Consider the following 25,070-nt stretch of genomic DNA (forward strand, 5'->3'; position numbering starts at 1 on the left):
ATCATGGTATTTCTTGTTCTGTTTTTATTTTTATTTTTTTAGGAACTAACATACTTTTTTCCATAATGGCTGTGTTAATTTCCATTCCCACCAACAGTGTACAATTCTTTTCTCTCTTTTCCTCAGCAGCATTTTTTTCTTTTTGATAATAGCCGTTCTAAATGATAAATTATTGTACTTTTGATTTGCATTTCCTTGATGATTAGTGATGCTGAGTTATTTTGTCAGGTACTTGTTGAGCATTTCGTCAGGGACTTGTTAGTCTTTTGTGTATTCTCTCTTGAGAAATGTTTATTTTGTTCATTTGCCCATAATTTATTCAAATTGTCAACACATTCTTTCAGCTCATGAAATACTTTAAAGATTCTGACTTCAGTTTTTGTGTAATGTTCAGTTATAGTGTTTTGTTCACTTTAGCAACACATATACTAAAGTTTATAGTGTTTATGCTAGTGTGGAATTAAGGTGGATTTGTTTATTAAATGGGTGGTATGCTAGAAACTGCTAGCTAGCTTCTGAAATACACATACATGTAAGTTAAATGACTTCCTGAGGCTTATGGGAGAGGAAAGCTTATAAACAAATAATTTATAATGCAGTGGAGTCCATATAACAATGGAATTATGTTTAGGGCACAATGAGAATACAGAAGTGATTAATTTTGCTGAGCTCAAGGAGAGCTTGTTGGAGGAGGTAATGTCTGAACTGAGTTTTGAAGGCAGGATATTAATACTTGGTTAGGTAAATTGTAAGGGAGAGACTTCTCAGGCAGAATAACATAAATGAGAGGTATCATGAGAACACGTAGCACATATGAGTAATTACAGATAACTCTGTATTGTTACATTATAAAACCAAGGGGGGAAATAATGAGTTGATGAGGCTGCAGTGAGGCACAGGCCAGATCTTTACAAGGTCTGAGATGCATTGGATTTATCATTTATTTAATGATTATGCATTTTACGTGAAAATAATACACAGTCAGAATCACTTCTAGGATATTGTCACATGGGAAATAGAGATACCATCTCTCATTAAATCCACAACAGCCAGTTTTTCCTCTAGTGATGAAATATATCACTGTGCCCTAGAGGAAGTTGGCCTGCTTTTATGGGATATGTTGTACTGGGAAAAAAAAAAGTATATATTTTTAACATTAAACTCTGACCATTACAATGAGAAGAAGCATTTGAGAACTGAGACCTATTGAGGAAATGGAAGATTCATATTTCAGGCTAAAACTAGAATGGTAAGTGGCTAAAATATTTTTCACTTCAAGTTAAACATACTTATGGTTCTGTTCTATTCTATAGGTGATTGGACTACACAAATTTGACTAAATCACAATTTTAGATCATTACAGTATACAAATTTAAAACAGACTGGGAGGAGTATTTGGTCATGCTAACTGAAAAATGTGTGTGTGTGTGTGTGTGTGTGTGTGTGATAAAGATATTGGGGATTGAGCCCAGGGGTGCCCTGCCACTGAGTTACATTCCTAACCCTTTTTATTTTTTAATTTTGAGCCAAGTTTTTGCTAAATTGTCCAGCCTGACCTTGAACTTGTACTTTTCTTGTCTCAGCCTCCTGAGTAGCTGGGATTATAGGCATGTGTCACCTTACCTGGTGAAATCTTTATTATTTTTTAGTTTAATGTGTATTGGCATAATTTATGTGCTATGGATATAGAACTCTTGAACTTACCTTAAATGTGAATATTAAATAGTCATTAATAAAGACTTCTTATCCTTAGAATTATCAATATTTAGGTTTCATGGAGATCAATAATGATGTCATAATTTTACAGTCAGACACACTAGTATGCACAGGTATAATGTTAAAGAAATAGAAATGTAAAAAAAAAAGAAGATGTATTTCTGATAAATACATTATGTGGAAGTAGGAACTTTATTAGCACAATTCCAGTTTTTTAATTAATCTATTTTTTTAACTAATAAAAAATTTGTATTTACTTAGAAGCATTCAGAATGTCAACAAAATAGCTGCAACTTTTTTTTTTTTTTGCAATTACAGAGTAGTAGTCAATTAACAGAACAACAATTATTTTGTATAATCTGCATTAGAGACAACTGAAGATGAAAAACTACCGTCCCCATATAACTAATTTGTGGTGTGCACCAACAAGAACCTGCTTTAAATTTCCATGCCAATTTACAACCCCCATACTGTACCAGGCAAGGTTAGTGGCTATTGAAAATACCACCAGGACAGGGCTATCTAAAGACAATTCAGTCATGTGTTAACTATACAAAAAAAGACACTGTACAGTTTAAAAACATCTTACACAGCCTTACATTTCAGTTTTTTTCTTTAAAAGGAATGAGTTGTGTACAGGGGGTTAAATGCTTTATAGACAAGAAAAAAAAAACTGCTAGAACCAACATATTCATCATCACCATCTTCATCTTTATCTTCATCTTCCCCTTCCTCCTCATCCTCTTCATCTTCCTCATCTTCCTCCTCTTCCTTCTTTTTCTTGCTGTTTTCAGCCTTGACAACTCCCTTTTTTGCTGCATCAGGTTTTCCTTTAGCTCGGTAGGCAGCAATATCCTTTTTGTATTTTTCCTTCAGCTTAGCAGCTTTCTTTTCCTAAGTCTGCCTATCATCTGCAGCAGTGTTATTCCACATCTCTCCCAGTTTCTTTGCATCATCACCAATGGATAGGCCAGGATGTTCTCCTTTGATTTTTGGGCGATAGAACAGAACAAGAAGAAGGCCGACGGAGGCCTCTGGGGTGCATTGGGATCCTTGAACTTCTTTTTCATTTCCCCTTTAGGAGGGATATAGGTTTTCATTTCTCTTTCATAACGGGCCTTGTCCGCCTTTGCCGTGTCTTCAGATTTCCTTTCTCTTTAGCAGACATGGTCTTCCACCTCTCTGAGCACTTCTTAGAAAACTCTGAAAAGTTGACTGAAGCATCTGGAGCTTCTTCTTGTGCTCCTCCTGGCAAGTTTGCATAAAGAAAGCATATGATGACATTTTGCCTCTTGGCTTCTTAGGATCTCCTCTGCCCATGTTTAGTTGTTTTTCCTCAGCGAGGCACAGTCGCCCAGTGCCCCACCGGCTCTCACTTGCCCCAGTGCTGTCTCTATGGAGCTCAGTGTACTGCAATGACTGTGAGAGCCACAATTCCAGTTTAATGATATCTTTTGGTATCTGAACTTCAAGAAACAAAAATAGCTTAGAATAAGGAACTTTTAGATCGGGGGAGATGAAATTGTAATATTTAAAACTGAAGTTTAGGGATGTTTTAATAGAATATAAACTCTTCTGTAGAAAAATTTGGGAGTAATTGTATATAAGACAAAGAGGTTTAATATAATGTGGAAAAGGAGTCCCAACGTGCTGGGTGCTGCCTATAAGAAGTTCCTGCTGTAGAATTTGAGATTTCAAAGTTTTTTGTGTAAGTTATATTTCAGAATCTCATTTTGGGGGCTATAACTTTCCAATTTACTTTTACCTGATTTTTTTTAAATTTTTTTTTTTTTTGTGGTAGTCGTAGATGGACAGCATGCCTTTATTTTATTTTTATGTGGTGCTAAGTATCGAACCCAGTGTCTCACACGTGCTAGACAGGTGCTCTGCCACTGAGCCAGTCCTCCCCTTACCTGATTTTTTTAAAAGTAAAAATAAGTAAATGACATTTTTTTTTTTTTTTTTTTTTTGGTAAATGACTTTTTTAAAGGGGAGCACAGATAAAGCACATACATCAGGACTTGCAAATAAATTTAGTAGTTTTTTTCTAGGTTTATGTTATTAAAGATTTTAGATGTGGGATGATGAAAAAAATCTGATAAGTAATTCTTGCCTGAGATTTTAAAATTTTAACTACTTAATGTCTGAAGAGAAGGTGTTTTGCTGGCAGTAGTTTACTTTATAAAATGCTTTAAAAGTTACAACAGTGAGTATGGTAGTGCATAGGCCTAGTTACCTGAGGGGGCTGAAACAGGAAGATTGGTTGAGCTCAGGAGTTTGAGACCAGCCTGGGCAATATAGTGAGATGCCATTGTGAAAAAGAAGAAGAAAAGTTTACAAGTAGTCTGGGGTATAGCATAACTTCAGTAGTACGGCATTCAGGTACAAGGACCTGAGTTTGATCCCTGGCACTACAGCAAAACAAAACAAATTTCCAATAATTGTTATATGTAGGGATCAAAGTAAGAGTGAAAAAGGATTGAAACTCATAGTATACTTTCATCCAGTTTGTGTTTACCCCTTTACCCACTGCCTTCCTCAGTACTGAAGTTCTCTGGAACTTGAACATAGTTGAGCAGTGATGGATTGGGCTGGGCTAGAGTTAGGGTTTGGATGGATTCTTACCTCATATTTTTGATATGTACAGTTGGGTGAAAGAATGGTAACAGAACGTTATATAGAAATTCACTTGAAGCTGGGCATTGTGGCTCACGCCTATAATCCTAGTGGCTCTGGAGGCTGAGATTGGAGTATCGCAGATAATGCACTTTAATTCAAGAAGCATGCAGTTGAGTGGTTTTTAATCAAGTATTATTTTACCCCCGGGAGATATTTGGCTGTATCTAGAGGCAAGCTTGAAGACAGGATCAGGAAACTAAAAAAAAATTAAAAATGAAATAAAAAACTTCATGATACAATCTGCAGTAGACTGAATACAACAGAAGAAGTATCAAACTGGAATACAGAGCAGATGAAATTGTCCAGAATGAAGCTCAGAATGAAACTCAGATGTAAAATATAAAAGATGTTGTAAGAAATATGGGGATAGAGCAAGAAGGTCTTAATTGGAATTCCAGAAAGTGTGGGGGAGGGGAAGAATATAGAGCATTTGAAGAGACGAAGGTGGATATTTCTCAGCTCCAGTGAAAGATACCAGTATTTAAGAATCCCAACAAATCCTACTCAGGGTAAAAATAAATCCACACCTACACACATCATAATAAAAATCACAGAAAACCAGTAACAGAAAAAGCTTAAAAGTAGATGAATAAAAATAACCATCATAGAGTAAGAATTAGATTAACAGTGACTTCTCAATAGCAACAGTGGAAGTCACAGGACAGTGAAATGATGCCTCCACTTTGAGGTTGGGGGTGTAACTTATAGGTAAAGCAGGTGCTTTGAATGAGTAAGGCCCTGGGTTAATCCACAGAGTGCGTGCACACACACACACACCAAAGATATGGTGGTAAAATATATTTCAGACCAAAAAGTGTTTGTCAATATCTCACCCATGAAAGATGATTTAAAGCAGCACTGTTCAATAGAAATTTCTGTGATGGAAATGTTCTTGATCTCTGTGTTGTCCAATATTGTCATAGCCACATAAGGCTTTGCTTATTTTGTTTTTGTTTTTAACTACAGAGATGATCTTGAACTTGGGATATTCCTGCCTCAGCCACATAGACTCTTGAAGCCAGTTTGGACAGTGCATGCATTTCTTTCTTTTTTTTTCTTTTTCTTTTTGTACTAGGGATTGAACCTAAGGATGCTTTACCACTGATCTACAGCCCTGGTCTTTTAAAAGTTTGAGACAGAATCTTGCTAAATTGCTGAGGGTCTGGCTAAATTGCTGATACTGGCCTCAAACTTGGAATTCTCCTGCCTCAGCCTCCCAAATTTCTGGGATTACAGACCTATGCCACTGTGCCAAGTTTGGACAGTAAATTTCTAAAGGATATGTCTAAGGCAGAATGACAGGGGTACTAGTGGGCCATGGTGGTGCACACTATAATCCCATGACTTGGAAGGGCAAGTGCAGTAGCCATTTAGTGAAACCCTGTCTCAAAATGTAATAAAAAGGACTAGGGATGTGGTTTAGTGGTAAAGTACCCCTGGGTTCAACCCCTAATATTCTGACCTCAAAAACAAAACAAAAAACAAAACAAAACAAAAAAACAAAAGTGAGAGAGAGAGTGATCCTACATGGTAGGAAGAAAAAGTATAAAGTGTAAATGAAAAGTAAAGAAGATGAAATGTTTTTGGAAAATGAAAATGGACTGCGTTAAACAGGAGAAATGTCTAATGGATTGTATTTTGTAGAAGATATATATTACTATGTGGTAAAAAAAAAAGTGCAGAACAGTAAGTTTAGTATGCCATTTTAGTATAAGAAGTGGAAAATAGAGAATAAGTGTATACATGCACATACATACACACACTAATTTGTTTATGAAGCAAAGAGAAAAAAAATAAATTGTTACCCTATGGTGAAGGGTGGGTGGGAATGGCATGAAAGAAACAAGAATTAAGGTAAGTTTTCTGAGTATACCTTTTTATTCGGTTTTAACTTTTAAAGCATGTTCAGTATTTTTTTAAATACATTTTTTAGTTGTAGTGGACACAATACCTTTATTTTATTTTTATGTGATGCTGAGGATTGAACCCGTGGTCTCACGTCTGCTGGGCGGGCACACTACCACTGAGACACAACCCCTACCTGAAGCATGTTAAATATTTAAAAAAAATTTTTTTTAGTTGTCAATGGACATTTATTTTATTTGTTTATTTTATGTAGTGCTGAGAATAAAACCCAGTGCCTCACACATGCTAGGCAAGTGCTCTACCATTGAGCTATGACCCCAGCCTGATGTTAAATATTTTTACACTTTTAAAATTTACAATTAATTAGACTCCTCCTCCTCCCAAATCCATAAGATTAGCTGGTTGAGGTGGCACACCCCTGTAGTTCCAGCAGCTCAGGAGACTGAGGTAGGAGAATTGCATGTTGGAGGCCAGTCTCAGCAACTTAATAAGACCCTGTTTCAAATAAAAAATAAAAAGGGCTGGGGGCTATTCCTGGGTTCAATCTTTAGTATCCTAAGGAAAAAAAAAAACCTAAGATCAAAAACACTGTTGAGTAAATGAACCTACACATAGAATACAAAATAGTTATTTAAATACATGGAGAAAAAAATTTTTTTTCAGTATTAGAGATTGAACCCCTGGGGTGCTGTACTACTGAGCTACATCCCCAACCCTTTTTAGTTTTGTTTCGAAATAGGGTCTCACTAATTTGCCCAGGTTGGCCTTGAACTTGCAAACATATCACCTGGTGGGAAAACACTTTCAAGTTCCACAGTAAATGGGTATTTATGCTCAGGACAAAAAGAAAGGCAAAGAAATTTTAAATTTTATTGCTAGTTTTAATATTGGTGTTTTTATTTTGATACCATTTGATATATATCAGGATAAAGCAAGTTAAGTGTTTATGCTAATATGTTAGTAATTGATTGAGCTATAAATATAAAATTAAAGAAGCTAAGCAAAAAAATCTGGTAATGGTTGACTTGAATTATGAATGTCAACATGAACTCATGATTTAAATATGTATGTCTTAATTCCACCCATGTATACATATTTTTCTTAGCTCTGTCCACTGAAAGGATCTAGAAACAGTGTTACCTTGGTAGAGGGCAGTACTTTGAATACCTCAATTTTGGTCTTAAATACTTCTTCAGAGTCCAGAGCTCTTGTTAAGGAAGTCTGGACATAAACCAATGTGATGGAGATTCAGGCCAACTTTTTCTTCTGTGCGGTAAAGGGTCTCAGGTCTAATTCTTAGATGCTTGATCCATTTTGAGTTGAGTTTTGTACAGGGTGAGAGATAGGGGTTTAATTTTATTTTACTGCATATGAGTTTCCAGTTTTGCCAGCACCATTTGTTGAAGAGGCTATCTTTTCTCCATTGTAAATTTTTGGCACCTTTGTCTAGGATGAGATTACTGTACTTATGTGGGTATATCTCCATGTCTTCTATCCTGTCCCATTGTTCTACATGTCTATTTTGGTGCCAGTACCATGCCATTTTTGTTACTATTGCTCTATAGTAGAGTTTAAGGTTTGGTATTGTGATACCTCCTGCATCACTCTTCCTGCCCAGGATTGTTTTGACTATTCTGAGTCTTTTGTTCTTCCAGATGAATTTCACGATTGCCTTTTCTGTTTCTATGAGAAATGTCATAGGGATTTTAGTTGGAATTGCGTTAGATCTGTATAGCGCCTTTGGAAGTATGGCCTTTTTGATAATATTAATTCTGCCTGTCTGAGAACAGGGAGAATTTCCATCTTCTAAGATCTTCTTCAATTTCTTTCTTTAATGTTTTGTAGTTTTCATTGTAGAGATCTTTCCCCTCTTTGGTTAGATTGATTCCCAAGTATTTTATTTTATTTTATTTATTTATTTTTTTGAGACTATTGCGAACAAAGTTGTTTTCCTCATTTCCCTTTCAGATGTTTCATCGCTTATGTATAAAAATGCTTTGGATTTATGCGTGTTGATTTTATATCCCGCTGTTTTGCTGAATTCATTTATGGGGCTGGAAGTTTTCTGGAGGAGTCTTTTGGATCCTCTAGATAGAGAATCTTGTCATCAGCAAATAGTGACCAGAATTCCTTAACAAGACCCCCATAGTGCAAGAAATAAAATCAAGAATCAATAAATGGGATAGATTCAAACTAAAAAGTTTTTTTCTCAGCACAGGAAACAATAATGTGAAAAGAGAGCCTACAGAATAGGAGAAAATCTTTTCCACACACACACTTCAGACAGAGCACTCATCTCCAAAGTTTATAAAGAACTTAAAAACTTTACACCAAAAATAGAAAGAACCCAATCAATAAATGGGCTAAGGAAATGGGCAGACACCTCACAGAAGATATACAGGTGATCAACAAATATATGAAAAAGTGCTCATCATCCCTAGTAATAAGAGAAATGCAAATTAAAACCATCCTAAGATTTTATCTAACTCTAATTAGAATGGCTATTATCAAGAACACAAGCAATAATAAGTGTTGGTGAAGATGTGGGGAAAAAGGCACACTCATTCATTGCTGGTAGAGTTGAAAATTGGTGCTGGAAAGCGGTATGGAGATTCCTCAGAGAACTTGGAATGGACCCACTATCCCACTCCTTGGTTTATACCCAAAGGACTTAAAATCAGTATACTACAGTGATGCAGCCACATCAATGTTCATAGCAGCTCAATTAACAATAGCTAGATTGTGGAACCAACCTAGATGCCCTTCAATTGACAAATGGATAAAGAAATTTTGGTATGTATAAACAATGGAATATTACTCAACCATAAAGAAGAATAAAATTATGGCATTTGCTGGTAAATGGATGAAGTTGGAAAATATCATGCTAAGTGAAATAGGCCAAGCCCAAAAAACCAAAGGCCAAATGTTTTCTTTGATAAGTGCATGACAACATATAACGAGGGGGGTAAGAGGGGTAACAAAAGAATGAAGGAACTTTGGATGGTGTAGAGGAAAATGGGGTGGAAGGAGGTGGAGGACAGAAAGATAGTAGAATGAAACAGACAATATTACCCTATGTATATGTATGATTATATGAAAGGTGTGACTCTACATTGTGTACAACCATAGAAATGAAAAGTCGTACCCCATTTGTGTACAATGAATCAAAATACAGTCTGTAAAAATAAAAAAAAGATTAAAAAAAAAGAGTCCAGAGCTCATTGAATAAATGACTGATTCTAGTTCTGGGGCAGGGAACATATGTAATGAACCTGGAACATCTTGTGCCAGAAACAAGAAAAAAGCCAAATTGAAGAGGCTATTGGACAAAACTGGAACAATCTGAAAATCAAAAAGGAGTAATTTTTTGGGCAAGTGAATATATAACAAATAAAACAGAACTTGTGAAGGTGACTCCCATACCTATTCCTGACTGAAACTTTATAAAAAAGCAGTTATAAATTTAACTGATTTTCATTAGGAGCTGTACTATAGTCAGGAGAGCCAAATAATAAATGTAGAAGGGATTATGGAATTAAAAAGTCACAATTTTATACAACTTGTGAAATAATTGACATGGACCAGGATCATTAATGGTTGTTAAAACTGATTAAAAAAAAGAAAAAAAACAAAAGGTTGACTGGGAATGGGCTATTCACATGGTGCCAAAGTGTGACTCTACAGATTGCTAGTTGACCTCAAGGTAAAACAGTCCGAGGGATCAGATCTTTTACCTAGTAATTAATCTTGGTATCATTAACAATGAACCAAAAGTTTTATGCTTCTTGATATCGTTCAATATCAAGAATACATCATCAATTATGAAAAATTTTTGTCCCAAAATCGAATGTGAATTTTATCAGGCTTTTAATACTTTTAGTTTACAAGAAATATTGGAGATTAAGAAAGAAACTAGACTTGGGTGTAGCTCATTGATAGAGTAAAGGGCTAGTGTAAAGGCCTAGTGTGCATGAGGCCTTGGGTTTAATCTCCAGCACCACAAGAGAGAAAAGAAGAGAAAAGAAAAGAAAGAAATTAAATGCTCTCTTAAGGAAGCAAAAGGAAAAAATCAGAAGTGAGATACGATGAACTGGCTATTCAACAAATCATTTTCATGGGGGAGAAAAAAATGGGTAGGGTAGACGAGAGAAGGAAATTGTTCTAGAACAAAATTAATGTTTAGATAAAGCAATGAAATGCAGTGGGTGTTAGCTGTAAAGCACATTTTTATATGAAGGAGTAAAGCAAGATGACCAGCTTTTAATTTAGAATGTGGGTGATAGGCATACCGGTGTGTATATACGATATATGTTACATATATGCATATACTTACCCTTTTTTGTATTAGAAAATTTTTATAATTTCAATTTTTTTCTGTCAATGGATACTTGTTTGTAGTTTCTTTCTTTTTACAAATAATGTGTCTAGAACCATAACATGTTTTTCTCTGTGTATGTGTTCAAGAATGCACAAGATAGGGTAACTTCCGAGCAGAGGAATCCCTAGGGCAAACAGTACTCAACATCTTTAGCTATACCAGATGTTGATATATTATTCTTCAGAATGGTTGTACTAGAGGGAATTATGAATAAGAGATATGTGTCTTCCCTACTTATGAATTCTTTGAGGGCAGGTACTGTGTAGAGGTTCACATATAGACCTGTTTGAATGAAATTGTATTTTAGGGAGATTGCCTGGCAGCAGGGTGGAGAAACTAGTTAGGTCAGCTGAGAGGCCATTGTGATGTTTAAGGTATGAGGCTATGTAAGACTCCAGGCAGTAGGGAGAAAGAGATGAATATGAGAAATCTTGGGGAGAAAGGATCAAAATGTTTGTTTTCTTTTTGTTGAGCAGGATATTGATGGTTCACTATTGTGGCTTTTAACAGCCAAGAGTTGATTGGCTTCATTTTATAACAAGCAGGTAAGTTGTGCTTCACTAATAATTCAGAGGCAAGTACTGGCTTATTCTACTACAGGTCTAGCCTTATCTTCATCTTCTTGGTACGCTCTCTTCAAACCTCATTTGTTCTCTTCCTGGGATGAATATGTGTGATTAAAAAAACAAAATCCCCCAAACAAACCAGTAATTGAATGGGATAAAGGGACAGTGGATTGCAAAGATTAGAATTTAGTAAAATGTGTGGGAATCTTTCCCTCTTTTTTCTTTTGGTTCTGGAGATTGAACTTAGGGGCTCTGAACTACATCCTCAACCCTTTTTATTTTTTCTTTTGAAATGAGCTCTCCCCAAGTTGCTGAGGTTCTTGCTAAATTGCTGAGACTGTCCTCAAACATGTGATCCTCCTGCCTCAGCCTTCCAAGTCACTGGGATTACAGACCTGTGCCACTGTGCCATTGTCTTTATAGTTTGTTTGAAATCTTACAGAGACAAAGGCCATATCCTCCTATAATTTTTAGAGGTAAAGCCTATCCATTTTGAAAAGGATAATTCATCAGGTACAAATTCTTTTTAAAGAATGTTCTTATTTCTTTCTCTTTCTTTTCTTTCTTTATTTTTGTGGAGCTGGGGATTGAACCCAGGGCCTTGTGCATGGGAGGCAAGCACTTTACCAACTGAGCTATATCCCCAGCCTGAATGTCCTTATTTCTTATTTTGAAATGTTGTAGAGCTGGGTGTGGTATCCGCCCCCCACCCAAAAAAAAAAAAAGAAGTTGTAAATTCTAAAGTTGGTGTCTTTAAGAAGTTTAGACTAATGGTTCTAGAACACCTTGCTCCCACAGAAACTTAATATGAACCACACGTTTAAATTTGTCTCATAACTACATTTAAAAAACCTCCAAATGAGTAATGTTAATTTTAATGGTATATTTTATGTAACCCCATATATAAAAACATTACTGTTTGAAACAAGCAAAGTTGTTAATGACCTATTTTTGGTACTAAGTCTTCAAAATCTTGTGTGTGTTGTACCTGTAGCATACCTGAATTTGAACTTGCCACATTTCAGTGCTCAGTATTCTTGTGTGGCTAATGGCTATTATATTGTACAGCTCAGTTCTAGAACATACTCAGTAGAAACCTTTCAACTCAGTTTGTTACTGATTTGATCTACTTACTGTCATTGATGGTGACCTGAGATGATCTTGTTTCAAAGTCCTATTGATGATTATTAGGTAAGTTCTGGCTTCCTGGCTAGATTTTTCTCTATCATACTAACTTGGCAGGTCTAAAAGTGACTAAGGGTTCAAATGAGGCATTAGCAATATCTGGATTTATTATGTTCATGCTTTTCCCTTTTGTTTCAAAGCTATGAAATTGACCTCAGATTTTTTGTGGGGTTAAATCTTTAATTAAGTTGCTGCCAATAAAGAATTTTCAGGCAAGTTCCAATCTTGTTCAGTGATAAGGGATTTAGATACAAGGATGACTTAGGAATTCATTAAGCTTTCTATTAATTATGTTATTTCCTAGAGTTTGTGAAACTGTTAGCTTAGTTTACATTTAAAAACTTAAATGTTAGGAATTCATTGGTTGTCCCAAGTGTTTTTGGAGTTTCTGCTGTGTATCAAATATTGTTCATTTCATGAATAAGAATTTTATTTAGCATTTGACAGGCACTGTAGTCCAGGCACAATGATAGGTCTTAACCAAGTAAACAGACATTTAATGTAGTATGATAGATGCAGTGATAGGATACTAGAAGAATGCACATGAAGGATTGTGTATTCTTAATTTGAATTAATTTAAGGGGATTGAGGGAGGCTTCTCTGAGGAGATAAACTGAACTCTGAAGGACAAATAGGAATGACAAAAGTGGACTTGGGGAGGCGAACATTGTTCTTGGCAGTGAAAATGCTTGTGTAGACCCAAAGGTAAGAAAAAGAGCCTAGTCCAATCAGTGGCATGTGCCTGTAATCCCAGCTGCTCAGGAGGATGAAGGGAGAGGATTCCAAGTTTAAGGCCAATTTTAGGGATAATTCATCAGATACATTTTTTTTTTTTTTTAATTTGAGACTCCATCTCAAAATAAAAAGGGTCTGAAGATATTAGTGGTAGAGCACCCCTGGGTTCAGTCTTCAGTACCCCCCCCATTCCCCCCACACAAGAAGAGCCCAGTTCTACACACTGTCTGTGGTATAGAGTTCAGTGGCAGAGATGGTAAGTAATGTACACAGGGTGACAGCAACAGATGCCCAAAGTGTAAGACTTTGTTCCTAAGGCTGAAGAGTTTGTAAATGAGTTAACTGAGGAGGAAATTGGTTTCTGTTTAAGAATGATTAAAAAAATTGGTGGCAAAGTAGAGAGAAGAGCAAGAAGTGAGGCATAGACACAGTTTAGAGGCTCTGTAAGAGAGAAGGAATGGAGGTGTAGGTATAATTGTGACAGAAGAAAAGTCATCTGGCAAGTATTTACTGAGGATCTATTGTGTATCAGTGAAAACAGGTAACAGGAATTGAGACAGAGTTGGGAGATAAAAGTCACAGGTCACATTAAGAATGATTGGAAAAGATGCAGCCACATCAATGTTCATAGCTGCTCAATTCACAATAGCCAGATTGTGGAACCAATCTAGATGCCCTTCAATTGATGAATGGATAAAGAAACTGTGGTATATTTATACAATGGAATATTACTCAGCCATAAAGAATAATAAAATTATGGCATTTGCAGGCAAATGGATGAAACTGGAGAATATCATGCTAAGTGAGATAAGCCAATCTCAAAAAACCAAAGGGATCTCGCTGATAAGTGGATGATGACACATAATGGGGAGGGGCAAGAATGGAGGAAGGAGGGACTGTTTAGAGGGAAAAGAGGGATGGAGGGGTGGGGGGAAAATAACAGAATGAATCAAATAACGTTACCCTATGTAAATGTATAATTACACAAATGGTATGCCTTTACTCCATGTACAAACAGAGAATCAACATGTATCCCATTTGTTTACAATAAAAATAAATATATAAAGAATGATTGGGAGAGGGGAAGAAAAAGAGTCAAGGGCCGTATCAAGGTTGTGAGCCAGAAATAAGCCAGTACTTAAACAATTGAATTTGGAGGTGCCTTGGAATTTACAGGTAGAATATCTCTATATAGTTGGATGCTTGAGTTTGTTCCTCTGGAGAGAGGCTTGGGTTAAATATAGAGAAACTTGGAGGTTTACAAGTAATCATGGCTTAGAAAGTAGGTAATATCCACTAAAGGAGAGAATGTAACTGAGAAAGGAAAAAAGGGCTGAAAATAGAACAGTGAGGAATGCTAATATTTAAGGGAAAAGAAAAGGAATCCAGTTGAAAGACAATTTACCATCCCTGCCTCCAAGTATTTTTTAGTTCAGATAAGGCACAACCATTTGGGTACTGTTGAAAATCAGAGTATAATTTGGTGCCAAATTGTAACCCTGTTTTGTGTGTAATGAAGTTAGGTAGGTAGAGATGGTGGTTAGTAGCATTGGTGGTGCACACATTCAGTGGAGATTTCTGGCCTGTGTCACTAGGACTTAGACCATGGATTCTGGCAGAGTGACTGAGAGAGCTTGGATTCTGGAACCAACTGTTTTGGTTCAGATTTTCACTGAACAGGAGAATCTTGGGCAGTATGACCTTCTGTGCCTGTTTCTACATCTGTAAAATAATGATGATAATAATAATTGCTACTTTATAGTGTTTTAAAATTGAATTAGGGCTGGGGAGATAGCTCAGTCAGTTCAATCCCCAGCACTGCAAAAAAAAAAAAAAAAAAAAAGATTGAATTAGTTAATGTGTATCAAATTCTTAGACTAGATATATGTATAATATATAAATGTTATATATATTTATGTATAAATGTTAGATATTATCATCATTTAATAATTGGTGAGTCAGTGGGTCAAATGAGGGCCTGTGTTCTGGGAAGAATAAGTAGGCACTAGAGAGAGAAAAGGTTCCCTGAGCAAGAATGTTTGCTCTATAGAAAACACATGTTTTTGTGCAGATGATCATTTCTATGTGGGTGTAAGTATGATTGTGTTAAAATGAATTCAACTGTTATGTGTAAGCATGATGCACTAATAAAAGCATTTTTAAAAATAAATGAAGTGGATGAAGAAATGCCCTGGGAGTCCAAAATGGCATTTCTCCACAAATCCTCAGGGACACAAATCTGCCGTAAGGGCTTTAAAGGTGGTGAGAGTATTGCTGAGTCTTTAGTCTTGCCCTCCTCATGTGGTAGTGGAATTTTCTTAAGTTACAGTATTTAAAGAGTGTTATCCTTTATTAAATAAAGATTTTCATCTGTCTTGTGAGTGTGATTTTACAGGAGGCCGGGCCTTGATTCAGTCAGCTCTAATTCTGGGATTAAGGTTCTGGTTTTAGGAGAATGGGGACCTTGAGGAGAATCAATTATTCTTGAGTTGGTGCAGTCATTTGGTAGAAAATTTGGCAGTGTCTATCATGATTAAAATGTGATTTTTAAAAAATCCTCAATCCTACTTGTCTGAATAATTCCTAGAAAAGTTCTAACTCATGTGGTATTGCAACATTGTAAAAATTTAAAAATTAAAATGGGATCAAGTAAATAATATACTCATATTCATACTGTGTTTCCTGTTCTTATAGTATATTTCCCTATTTGATCTGCAAATTAGCACAACCTTGGTGTCTTAGAACGGTTTTTATTTTACATTTCTGGAGGCCCAAAGACCTAAAATTAAGATTTCAGGAGGACTGTATTCCTTCTGGAGGCTTTAGGGGAGAATCCCGTGTCTTGCCTTTTCTGTCTTCTGAAGAAGGCCTGCATTTCTTCTTGTGTGACCCCTTCCTCTGTCCTCAAGGCCAACAATACAGAATCTTTAACCCTTTCCCCCCTCCTCCCCATCTCTTTCCTTTTCTCTGACTTGACCCTCTGGCTCTCATTGAATGAGTACTTTTCTTGATTCTTTCTGTTCCTCCTGCCTCCCTCTTAAGAGGGCCCTTGTAATGCTTTAAACCCACCTGTATAAATCTGGGATAATCTTATCTTGAGATCCTTAATTTAAGCACACCTTCAAAATCCCCATTTGACCTGTAAGGTAACATACTCACAGATTCTATGAATTAAGATCTTTGGGGTACCATTACTCAACTTACTGTGCAGTCACTAAGAAGAATGTTCAGATCTGTATTTACTGACATAGGAAGATGTCACTGATAAAATAAGAGGATTCCTGTTAGGTGAATACAAGTAAGTTTTAATTCAGTATAGTATGATCCCTTTTCTTGTTTTGTATGTGTGTTTCTATATACATAGAGGAGTTCTCGAAGGATATACACTAAATATAAATAGTGTTTACTTCTGAGAAGTAAAAACACAAGGAAGTGTAGGGATGACTTTGAAGTATATATTCTTTTTCTCTTTGTTCACTACTGGGGATTGAACCCTGGGATACTTTACCACTGAGCCACATCCCCAGCCCTTTTTTAAAATTTTTAAATTTTGCGATAGGGTCTTGATAAGTTGCTGAGATTGACTTCAAACTTGTGATCCTCTTGCCTCAGCCACCCCCCAGTTGCTATGACTACACCACCACACCCGGCAAAATGTTTTTTTTTTCAGCATCTAATGTTCTACATTAAAGGCTTATTAAGTTTATGTGGTATCTAATTTTGATGAAAAGCATTTTAATAAACGTTTGTTTTTCATAACATGCATAAATAAATGCTCATTATAGAAAAATTACTAGAGAAAAATAGAAAACAGGGAAATTCATGATTTTTATTACCATGCTATATTGTTTCCAAGTATTTTCTATGCATTTTTTACACAGTTAAGATCATATTGTGTAAATTTACACAGTTAAGATCAAATTGTGATTTTGAACTGTTACATACTCTTTGTAAATATTTTTAAATGAATGTAATATTATGTTTAAAAGATACATTTACCTTTTAGAGACCTATACTAAATATTTGTAGATAAAACAGTATGATGTCTTATACTTCAAAATAATGTATGTGGATGGGAAATGAGTTGACCATACATTGATGATATTTAAATGAAGTGATGGCTATGTATGAGTTTATTATACTTTTGTCTTCTCTCGTATATGCTCAAAATATTTCCATAATAAAAAGCAAAAAATAAAAATAAAAGACTATAAGGCAGGCATAGTGGAGCATACCTATCATCCCAGTGAATCAGAAGGCTGTGGCAGGAGGATCAAAAGTTGGAAGCCAGCCTCAGCAACTTAGTGAGATCCTGTCTCAAAATAAAAAGTAGTTCAGTGATAAGCACCTCTGGGTTCAATCTCAAAGTACCAAAAAAAAAAAAAAAGAGAGAGAGAGAGACCGACCACGATATTTCATTATGCCATATTTTAGTTTTTTTAACCATTATTTATAATCAGAAATTTGTTTTTCCTTATTTTAAATAATATCACTATTAATATTTATTTATCAAAATACTTTCCTTGTGTATTTAAACGTATAGAATTACTAAGTGAAAGAATGTGAACATTTTAAAGGCTTTTGAAACATGTACTGCTAAATTGAGAAGAAGCCTTTGAAGAATTCTGTTGAACTTATAATTGTATTTGTTGAGTGGAAGAGTGATATAGAAAGTTTACTCTAAAATTTCTAATGTGAGACAGTCAAGGTTTATTTATAACAGGCTTAAAATTTTGTTTTTATTCATATTCTTATTTGAGTGCTAATAACAATTTACATGAATTTAGCATCTTACAGTTTTATAGAGTACTTTCAAGTCCAGCAGATAATATAATTGTTATAACAACTCTATGAGCTATAAATTGTAGAAATTTAAAACAGTACTTTAAACTTTCATGTAATTATTGGCAATAATTTCTGTTACCACTAGATGGCCCTCTTGGCTTGTACAGTACTTGTGAGCAAAATGCAACTTTTGTGTAAATAATTTGAAGTTCCTCTGTAGATTTTATGAAAATACATTTTAATTGGAGAAAAAAATAATGGTTTGTTAGGTTGTGTTAAACTTTTATAAATAATAAATTCAAGATAGAATTTATTAGAATAGATTTTTTGGGGAACTTCTTTTCAAGAAGAAAGGAGTATTAAACTATACAGCATGAAGTTCTAAACAACACTGTATTTTCAGGATTTTTAACATTCACTAAAATTTATTGAATTTAATTATCTTTTAATCATTTGCCACTAAAAATGATTAAATTTAATGATATTTTTATCATTAAGCCTTAACTTTTTAAATAATTTTATTTTATTTACAATAAAATAAAATTTATTTATCTTTGATAATTTAATATATAAATAGTAAACTGAGTAAACTAGAGACTTCACCTAGAGCTAAGGTACTCTTGATCAGTTTTGCTGTCTGACTGCAACTGAGTTCCTCTAAGAGTCAGAATTATTCCACTATTATATGTATGTTTTCTTTTTTTCAGTTGAGAATCAAAGATGATTGTTATAATTTGGTATTTTTCTTTATTTAAAGAAATAATTTTGTTAATCTTGGTAACAAAATTAGAGCATCTTTGATTTTGATCTTTCTTGATCTTGTATATTTTATTCCATTGTTTTTCAATCTTATTTAGATTCATTGCTACCTTTTTACAATATTTTGTATTACCCCTTCTAACTTGAAGTGAAAATTGTATTTAATATTTCAGATCTGCATAATTTCAAAAAATACAATGTCTTGCTTATAATTTAAAGGAAAATAGAAGGGAAGCAATTTATAATAAAATGTATATTAAAATAGATAATTAAGCGGATTATACAGGATGTCACAGTGAGGTAGTTGAAAGCTTGTATAATCACTGTGAATGAGATAGATATACAGTCAGCTCCTGTATCTGTGGGTTCTGCATTCTCAGATTTAACCAACCACAAATCAAAAATACATGAAAAGAAATTGTATCTGTATTGAATATGTACTTTTCTTGTCATTATTCCTTAAATGCCTCTTTATATAGCATTTACATTGCGTTAGTTGTTATAACTAGTCTAGATATGATTTAAAGTATATGGAAGAATGCACATAGATTGTATGCAAATACCGTACCACTATATTCAAGGGACCGAGCATCCACAAATTTTATTACTGGTGGGGTCCTGGAACCAATGCCCCATGGATAGTAAGGGACAAGTATATAGCCAATTTGATATGGTGCTGTATTGGTGATGTAGGTACCAAAGTGGCGTTGACATTGGGGACGCGATTTTCCAAAATGGTAAACAACTCTTCTGAACAAAACACATGAATTCATGGTATGGTTGCATTCTGGAAAATGTGGTATACTTTAACAGTGTGAAAAAATACATTTTGTGTACATGTTCTTTAGGTTCCAGCTTTAGATATATTCAGTGGAACCTTTGAAAATCATCCAGGATTCGTGACAGTTCTGTGCCAATGAGTATATAACATTGCTGGACATCTACTATCCCTTACACTTGTCCATTTAAATGCTGATAGTTCCCTCACTAATCCCCCAGATGCCTTCATAAATACATAAATGGACCCTCTAGAAGGTGATCCTGCTACCTTTGAGAACCACTGATTTCTAAATATTCAGCTACATTAATCTATTATAGCTATATATGTATTTATATTACTCATGGAGCTTTAAAGTCAGAACTTAAGTATCCTTGGTTCTTAAATATGATATGTTTTGAATAATTAAGACAGTTGAAGATTACAGAAGTTGATTTGCTCGGATGCTTTATTGTTTTATTGCAATGCTATAAGCAGGTCAGTAAGTTTGCTATTTTAAGTCTTCAGAATTCTTCATTTTTAAATTTTTTTCTGTTCTTCCTGTCTAGTAAGATAGGAGTATATCACTTTCCTTAATTACATGACTTAGTTGACAGTCATGTAATATAATTTGTTCCTTTAACAAAAGATACTTTTTTAAATCAGGAAAGCAGTGTAACAACGTACTAAGAAACTGTAAAATGAAAGAAAAATTTCCCATAATCGTACCATCCTAATACTTGTTAATATTTTTCCATATTTTGTTCTTTATGTGTACATTTCAACATTCTTAAATTAGTTTTATATCTCTTCCCTTTACACAAGTTTTTGTTATTATATAGCTTTACAACCAGTTAAGTTACTGCATCTTGTTCTTTTAGAGTCTATAATTTAACCATTTTCCTACCTTTAGATTGTTTACATTATAAAAATGATTTTATATAACATATGTAATTTTTACTGATCTTTGAATTTATACTTTATTATAGATTTTCAGAAATGAAATAGTTTATTGGACCCATAGGCTTGGGTTTGCATGTAATTTTTGTTAAATGTGCCAAATTGTCTTAAGTAAAGCTGATCCATTTAGATTACTGTCAGGACACATGAGATTTCAATGTACGAAAATATCAGTGTCACCTGTCCTTGATTGTACTAGGAATTCCTTTAAAATTATTTTTTACATTTATCTGACTACCAATAACATGAAACATTTTGCTTGTAAACTGTTTGTTTTCTCTTTTGCAAAATATATGATCCATATCTTTTGACTATTAATGTGTTAAGTTCTTGCTGTTTATTTTTTCCCTTTTTTGATTTTGAGTTAGACCTTTTAATAATTAAAACCTCAGTGTTTCCTCTAGTAATTTTTGTGGTAAGTACATATTCATTCTTTTTCTATCTTTGATTACTTTAATTTTACTTTTTTAATACCAAAGAGTTTCACATTTTTATGAAATTTAAGTTATTTACCCATAGAGGTTAATATGTGATATTCAAGAAAAAACAAGGGATGGAAAGTCAAGAAATCAGGATTCAGGAAGGAGATATTCATAATTTTGTATCTGACAAAGGACCTAATATCCAGAATGCAAATAAGAATGTTTACAAGTGTTAGAGAAAGGCAGATAACTCAATTTCAAAAATGAAGAAAAGCTAGTTTAAAGCTTTTATGAAGTGCTGGTTTAAGCACTTCATAAAAGATATCCATCTAAACCATCTGGCACTATCTATGGTGCAAGAATGTAAGCTGGTTTGATACTACCTGTGCAAAATGTATTTAAAAACATTTTGAAAGATGCATTTCATTGTAGAGCCAGATTTAGATGAAATTTTGCTCTTCCGAAATATAGAATGTGTGTTAGTGTAGCCAGTTTACATTTTGCTATACTTAATGTAGGAGAGAGTTCAGTTTTTATTTTTCCTTTGTCCTTAAAGCTGCCTTTAATAGGAAATTACTGTTGTGGGTTCTTTGATTTTTGAATATGTTAATTTTTACTCTCAAGTCACAACATATTCTTTGGGAAAAAGCCTTCATTAGAGATCAATAATCTCTTTGGTCTTAGTGCCTTAAGTGGGATTAAAGACTATCTTGGATTTCAGAGAGATTGGAAGCAAAAAGGAAAGGAAACCAGAAATTTGAAGGTAAAAATGCTGCAGGTGTAACAAAAAAAAAAAAAGCACATTAAAAAACCCCACATAAAACTTATGAGTACATGTGTTATTTTTCTTATTCCTCACCATAGGATATAATGTGAATTATTTTTATTGTACCAACAGAACAATTCTAAGAAATTCTCTCTTATCCTATAACAAATACCTGTTTTGGATATGTCCATCTCATCTAGTTACTGTGCAAGTTTCCTAGTGTTTGTGACTATTCCTGGATACTTCTCTGCTTGGTTGTTCTCATTTTATAGAATGTACCAAAAAAAAAAAAAAAAAAAAACTACATTGGTTTAGCATAATTCTTTATGCTTTGGGGGATATCTTTTTGCATAATTAATCCTTTTAGATTTCCTAACATCCTTTCTAATTATATAGTACATTTTATTCCTTCGTGGCAGAAATAATCTTTCTGAACTCTGCTAGCTTCTCTGTCTCTGTCTTTGTCTCTTTGTGTGTTTACATACACACACACACTTTTTTTTCCCCCTTGTAGAGTAATAGCTGTTGTCATAAGGTTGGGATACACTAATCAACCTGTCATTTCTTCCTTACAACTTCCTTTCCCTGACTACTTACCTACCCCTCACAGAGTATATTATTATTTTTTGAGAGAAGTTCACATCCCACACACATTTTTCTTTTATAAATCACAGGTTTCATATTGTCCCTTCTCCCCTGGCCTAAACTACCTGTTCGTATTTCTTTAGGATGCTATTTAACATCATTGAGTAGTTCTGTAGCCAAATAGTCTTTCTGGATGTGGAAACTTTCTTTTCCTGAGAACTATCATCTCATGAATTTAAGTGTCTCTGCTACATTTAAATCTTTCTTTACTTATATACTCCTGTCATGAACTTTTTCTTACATATATTTAAATATTTCTTATTCAAGAAGACACCACACACACATACCATACTCTAGGCTGGGACATTAGCCTATGTCAGATCTGTTAAATTCAAGACACAAGTTATTTTTTCTGACTGTCTAATGAGACACAGCTCTATTCATAATACTGTTAGACTCTCTTTTTTTTATGGTATGTTTATGGAACACAAATTGTGCCATTTTCTGGAAGAATGTAAGTGTACATTGTATATAAAAGGGTAGAAAATATTTATTTTAAAATTCCAAACACAGCCAAGTGCTGTGGCACTCCCCTATAATCCCAGCTACTTAGAAGACTGAGGCAGGAGAATTGCAAGTTCCAGACCAGCCTCGATATCTCAGTGAAACTCTGTCTCATAATAAAAAATAAAAAGGACTGGGGGATGTACATTAGTGGTAGAGTATCCTTGGTTTCAATCCGCAGTATAGCAGATAAATAAATAAATAAATAAATATGAATGAATAAAATCCCATATACATTCACTATTGCAATAATGTAGTAGATTCAGTTTAATGAACACCAGTAAGGATGTGGCTCAGTGGTAGAGCACCGAGTTCAATCCCCAATACGAAGAAAACAAAATTTGCACCAGTCATAGAATATAGAGTCTTATACCTTTTTTTATGAAGAATTTTATTATTACACCTCCTCCAATGAAAACAGTTGCTAGTTTTAAATTTTAGTCTAGCTTTTCTGATAACTAACTTTTACCAGCTATATTGGAAGAATTCAAACTTAATTTTATTCTAGGTAAACACTTAATGAAAAAGGAAAATATATTCTTAACATCCAAATATAAATTGCTTTTGTGTGATCTCCAGTTTTAGATTAAATTATCTATACTTTGGAAGGGATAATTGAGAATGGACTTAATAATAAAGACAAGAGGGGAAAAGTCATGTCATATATAAATATAGATTTTGATGTTCAGTTCATCTATGTTTTGTTTAGATGTCCCTGGTAGATTTGGGAAAGAAGCTTTTAGAAGCGGCACGAGCAGGTCAAGATGATGAAGTTCGTATTTTGATGGCAAATGGAGCTCCTTTTACTACAGACTGGGTAAAGAATAACTTTAATGTTGTGGTTTTTAAAATTTTTTTCTTTTTCTCGTTTTTGAGTTTTTTCAGATAAAAAAATTCATCAATACTCTTAAGTGGTTAAGAACACTAATTTTTTTGCAAGTTTGTTTTTAGTTTTAGAATTATAACTAACTTTTAAAATAAATGGTTCACATAATATTCTTTGACACTGGACGACATTATTCAAGTATTCCATCACCAAAGTTTTTCTTTTAGGCTTTGGAGTACACTAGTATGGGGTGAATATAATATATCTGCTTAGGATTTAATTTAAAGGTCTTATAAATAACATAGGTAGAATTTAATTCAGAAAGTAAAAGGTAAATATAGGGTTATTACTTCTAAAAAAGTTTGTATTTCAATTAATATTTGTAAACTATTGCAAGCATGACCTAAGAGAATTTGATCACTGTAGAAGGCAATTATAGGAAGGTTAAAAAACAAAAAACAAACAAACAAAAAACACCTAAAATACAAAACCAAAAATTCCCCAAACTATTTAATTCCAGAGATAAATCAAAAGCTCCTGGGAATATAGAGGGCAGAAATCTGGATTAATCTTCCATTAACAATTATAAGGTCCAGATTTTGATATTTTCCCCTTTTTTTTACTTATCCCTTGTTCTTTTCTTTCATGTAATTTTTTTTTAACTTGGAAAATTTTAAACATATAAATTTCAATCTCTGATACCCTTCATCCAACTTAAAAAATTATTAAGTCATTATGGATCTTGTTTCTTCTATAATTCCATCCACTTCTTTTGTTTCATCTTAAAGCAGATTCCAAGATCCATATAATTTCTTCCACAGATATTTCGGCATCTATCTTTAAGAGATAAAGATTCTTTCGTTAGCTATTTTCAAGAAAATCTTAAATGTGCTGCTAAGTTTGAAAGAAAGGAATTGTCAACCTGAAGAACTAAGTGAAGGCTGGAACCCAGAGAAAATTTTCCCCTAGGAACATTTGCTGAATATAGATCTACCTATTATTGGTTTTCCCACTTCACTATTAGGGAGTACTGAAGACAAAGATCTGGGTCTGCTCATAGAAAGAGATATCTGATAGGAGATCCCTCTACCCATAATTCTTGAATCCTAACAAGCTGCATCTTCAGCTTGTAAAGGTGAAATACCCTGCCCTCCTTTTACCTTCCTGTGCTAGGGTTCTGCGAAGAAAATGACCTGACATGACCCAAGTCACTGAATAGAAAAGGAAAAAACTTGATGATAATTTGGAACCACAGGCCAATGGTGTTAAATGTGTTTGCATTTGAACTCATATACCTGTGTATTCTGAAAAACTGTAAACTGAGAAGTAAATTCGAAGTGTTCTTTGGACCAAGAATTACCTCAGGTTCCTGGTAGAAGAAAATGCGTATCGTTTCCAGAGGAATGTACCTTTATCCCAGGTCTAATATTCACTAATGAGTGGTTGGAGCATAGTGCTTGCCTAGCACTCACAAGACCCTGAGTTGGGTGAACCCTGGCAGAGGGTGGGGGGAGTGAGAAC

At 34.3% G+C, this 25,070-nt stretch overlaps 1 protein-coding gene across 8 annotated transcripts in view; it reads left to right on the plus strand.

Annotated features, from left to right (window-relative positions):
• Positions 1 to 25,070, plus strand: part of Gabpb1 (GA binding protein transcription factor subunit beta 1) — a 60,646-nt gene that overhangs the window by 10,445 nt on the left and 25,131 nt on the right. For 7 of the 8 annotated variants that reach the window (XM_047538518.1, XM_047538521.1, XM_047538522.1 and 4 more), the window contains exon 2: positions 23,433 to 23,540. In XM_047538518.1, the coding sequence (XP_047394474.1) occupies positions 23,433 to 23,540 (108 nt within the window). Of the gene's footprint in view, positions 1 to 11,115; positions 11,185 to 23,432; positions 23,541 to 25,070 lie in introns of all 8 variants that reach the window. The other variant, XM_047538517.1, reaches the window with a different exon arrangement.

The sequence above is a fragment of the Sciurus carolinensis genome, chromosome 2, assembly GCF_902686445.1.
Source record: "Sciurus carolinensis chromosome 2, mSciCar1.2, whole genome shotgun sequence".
Lineage (NCBI taxonomy): Eukaryota > Metazoa > Chordata > Mammalia > Rodentia > Sciuridae > Sciurus > Sciurus carolinensis.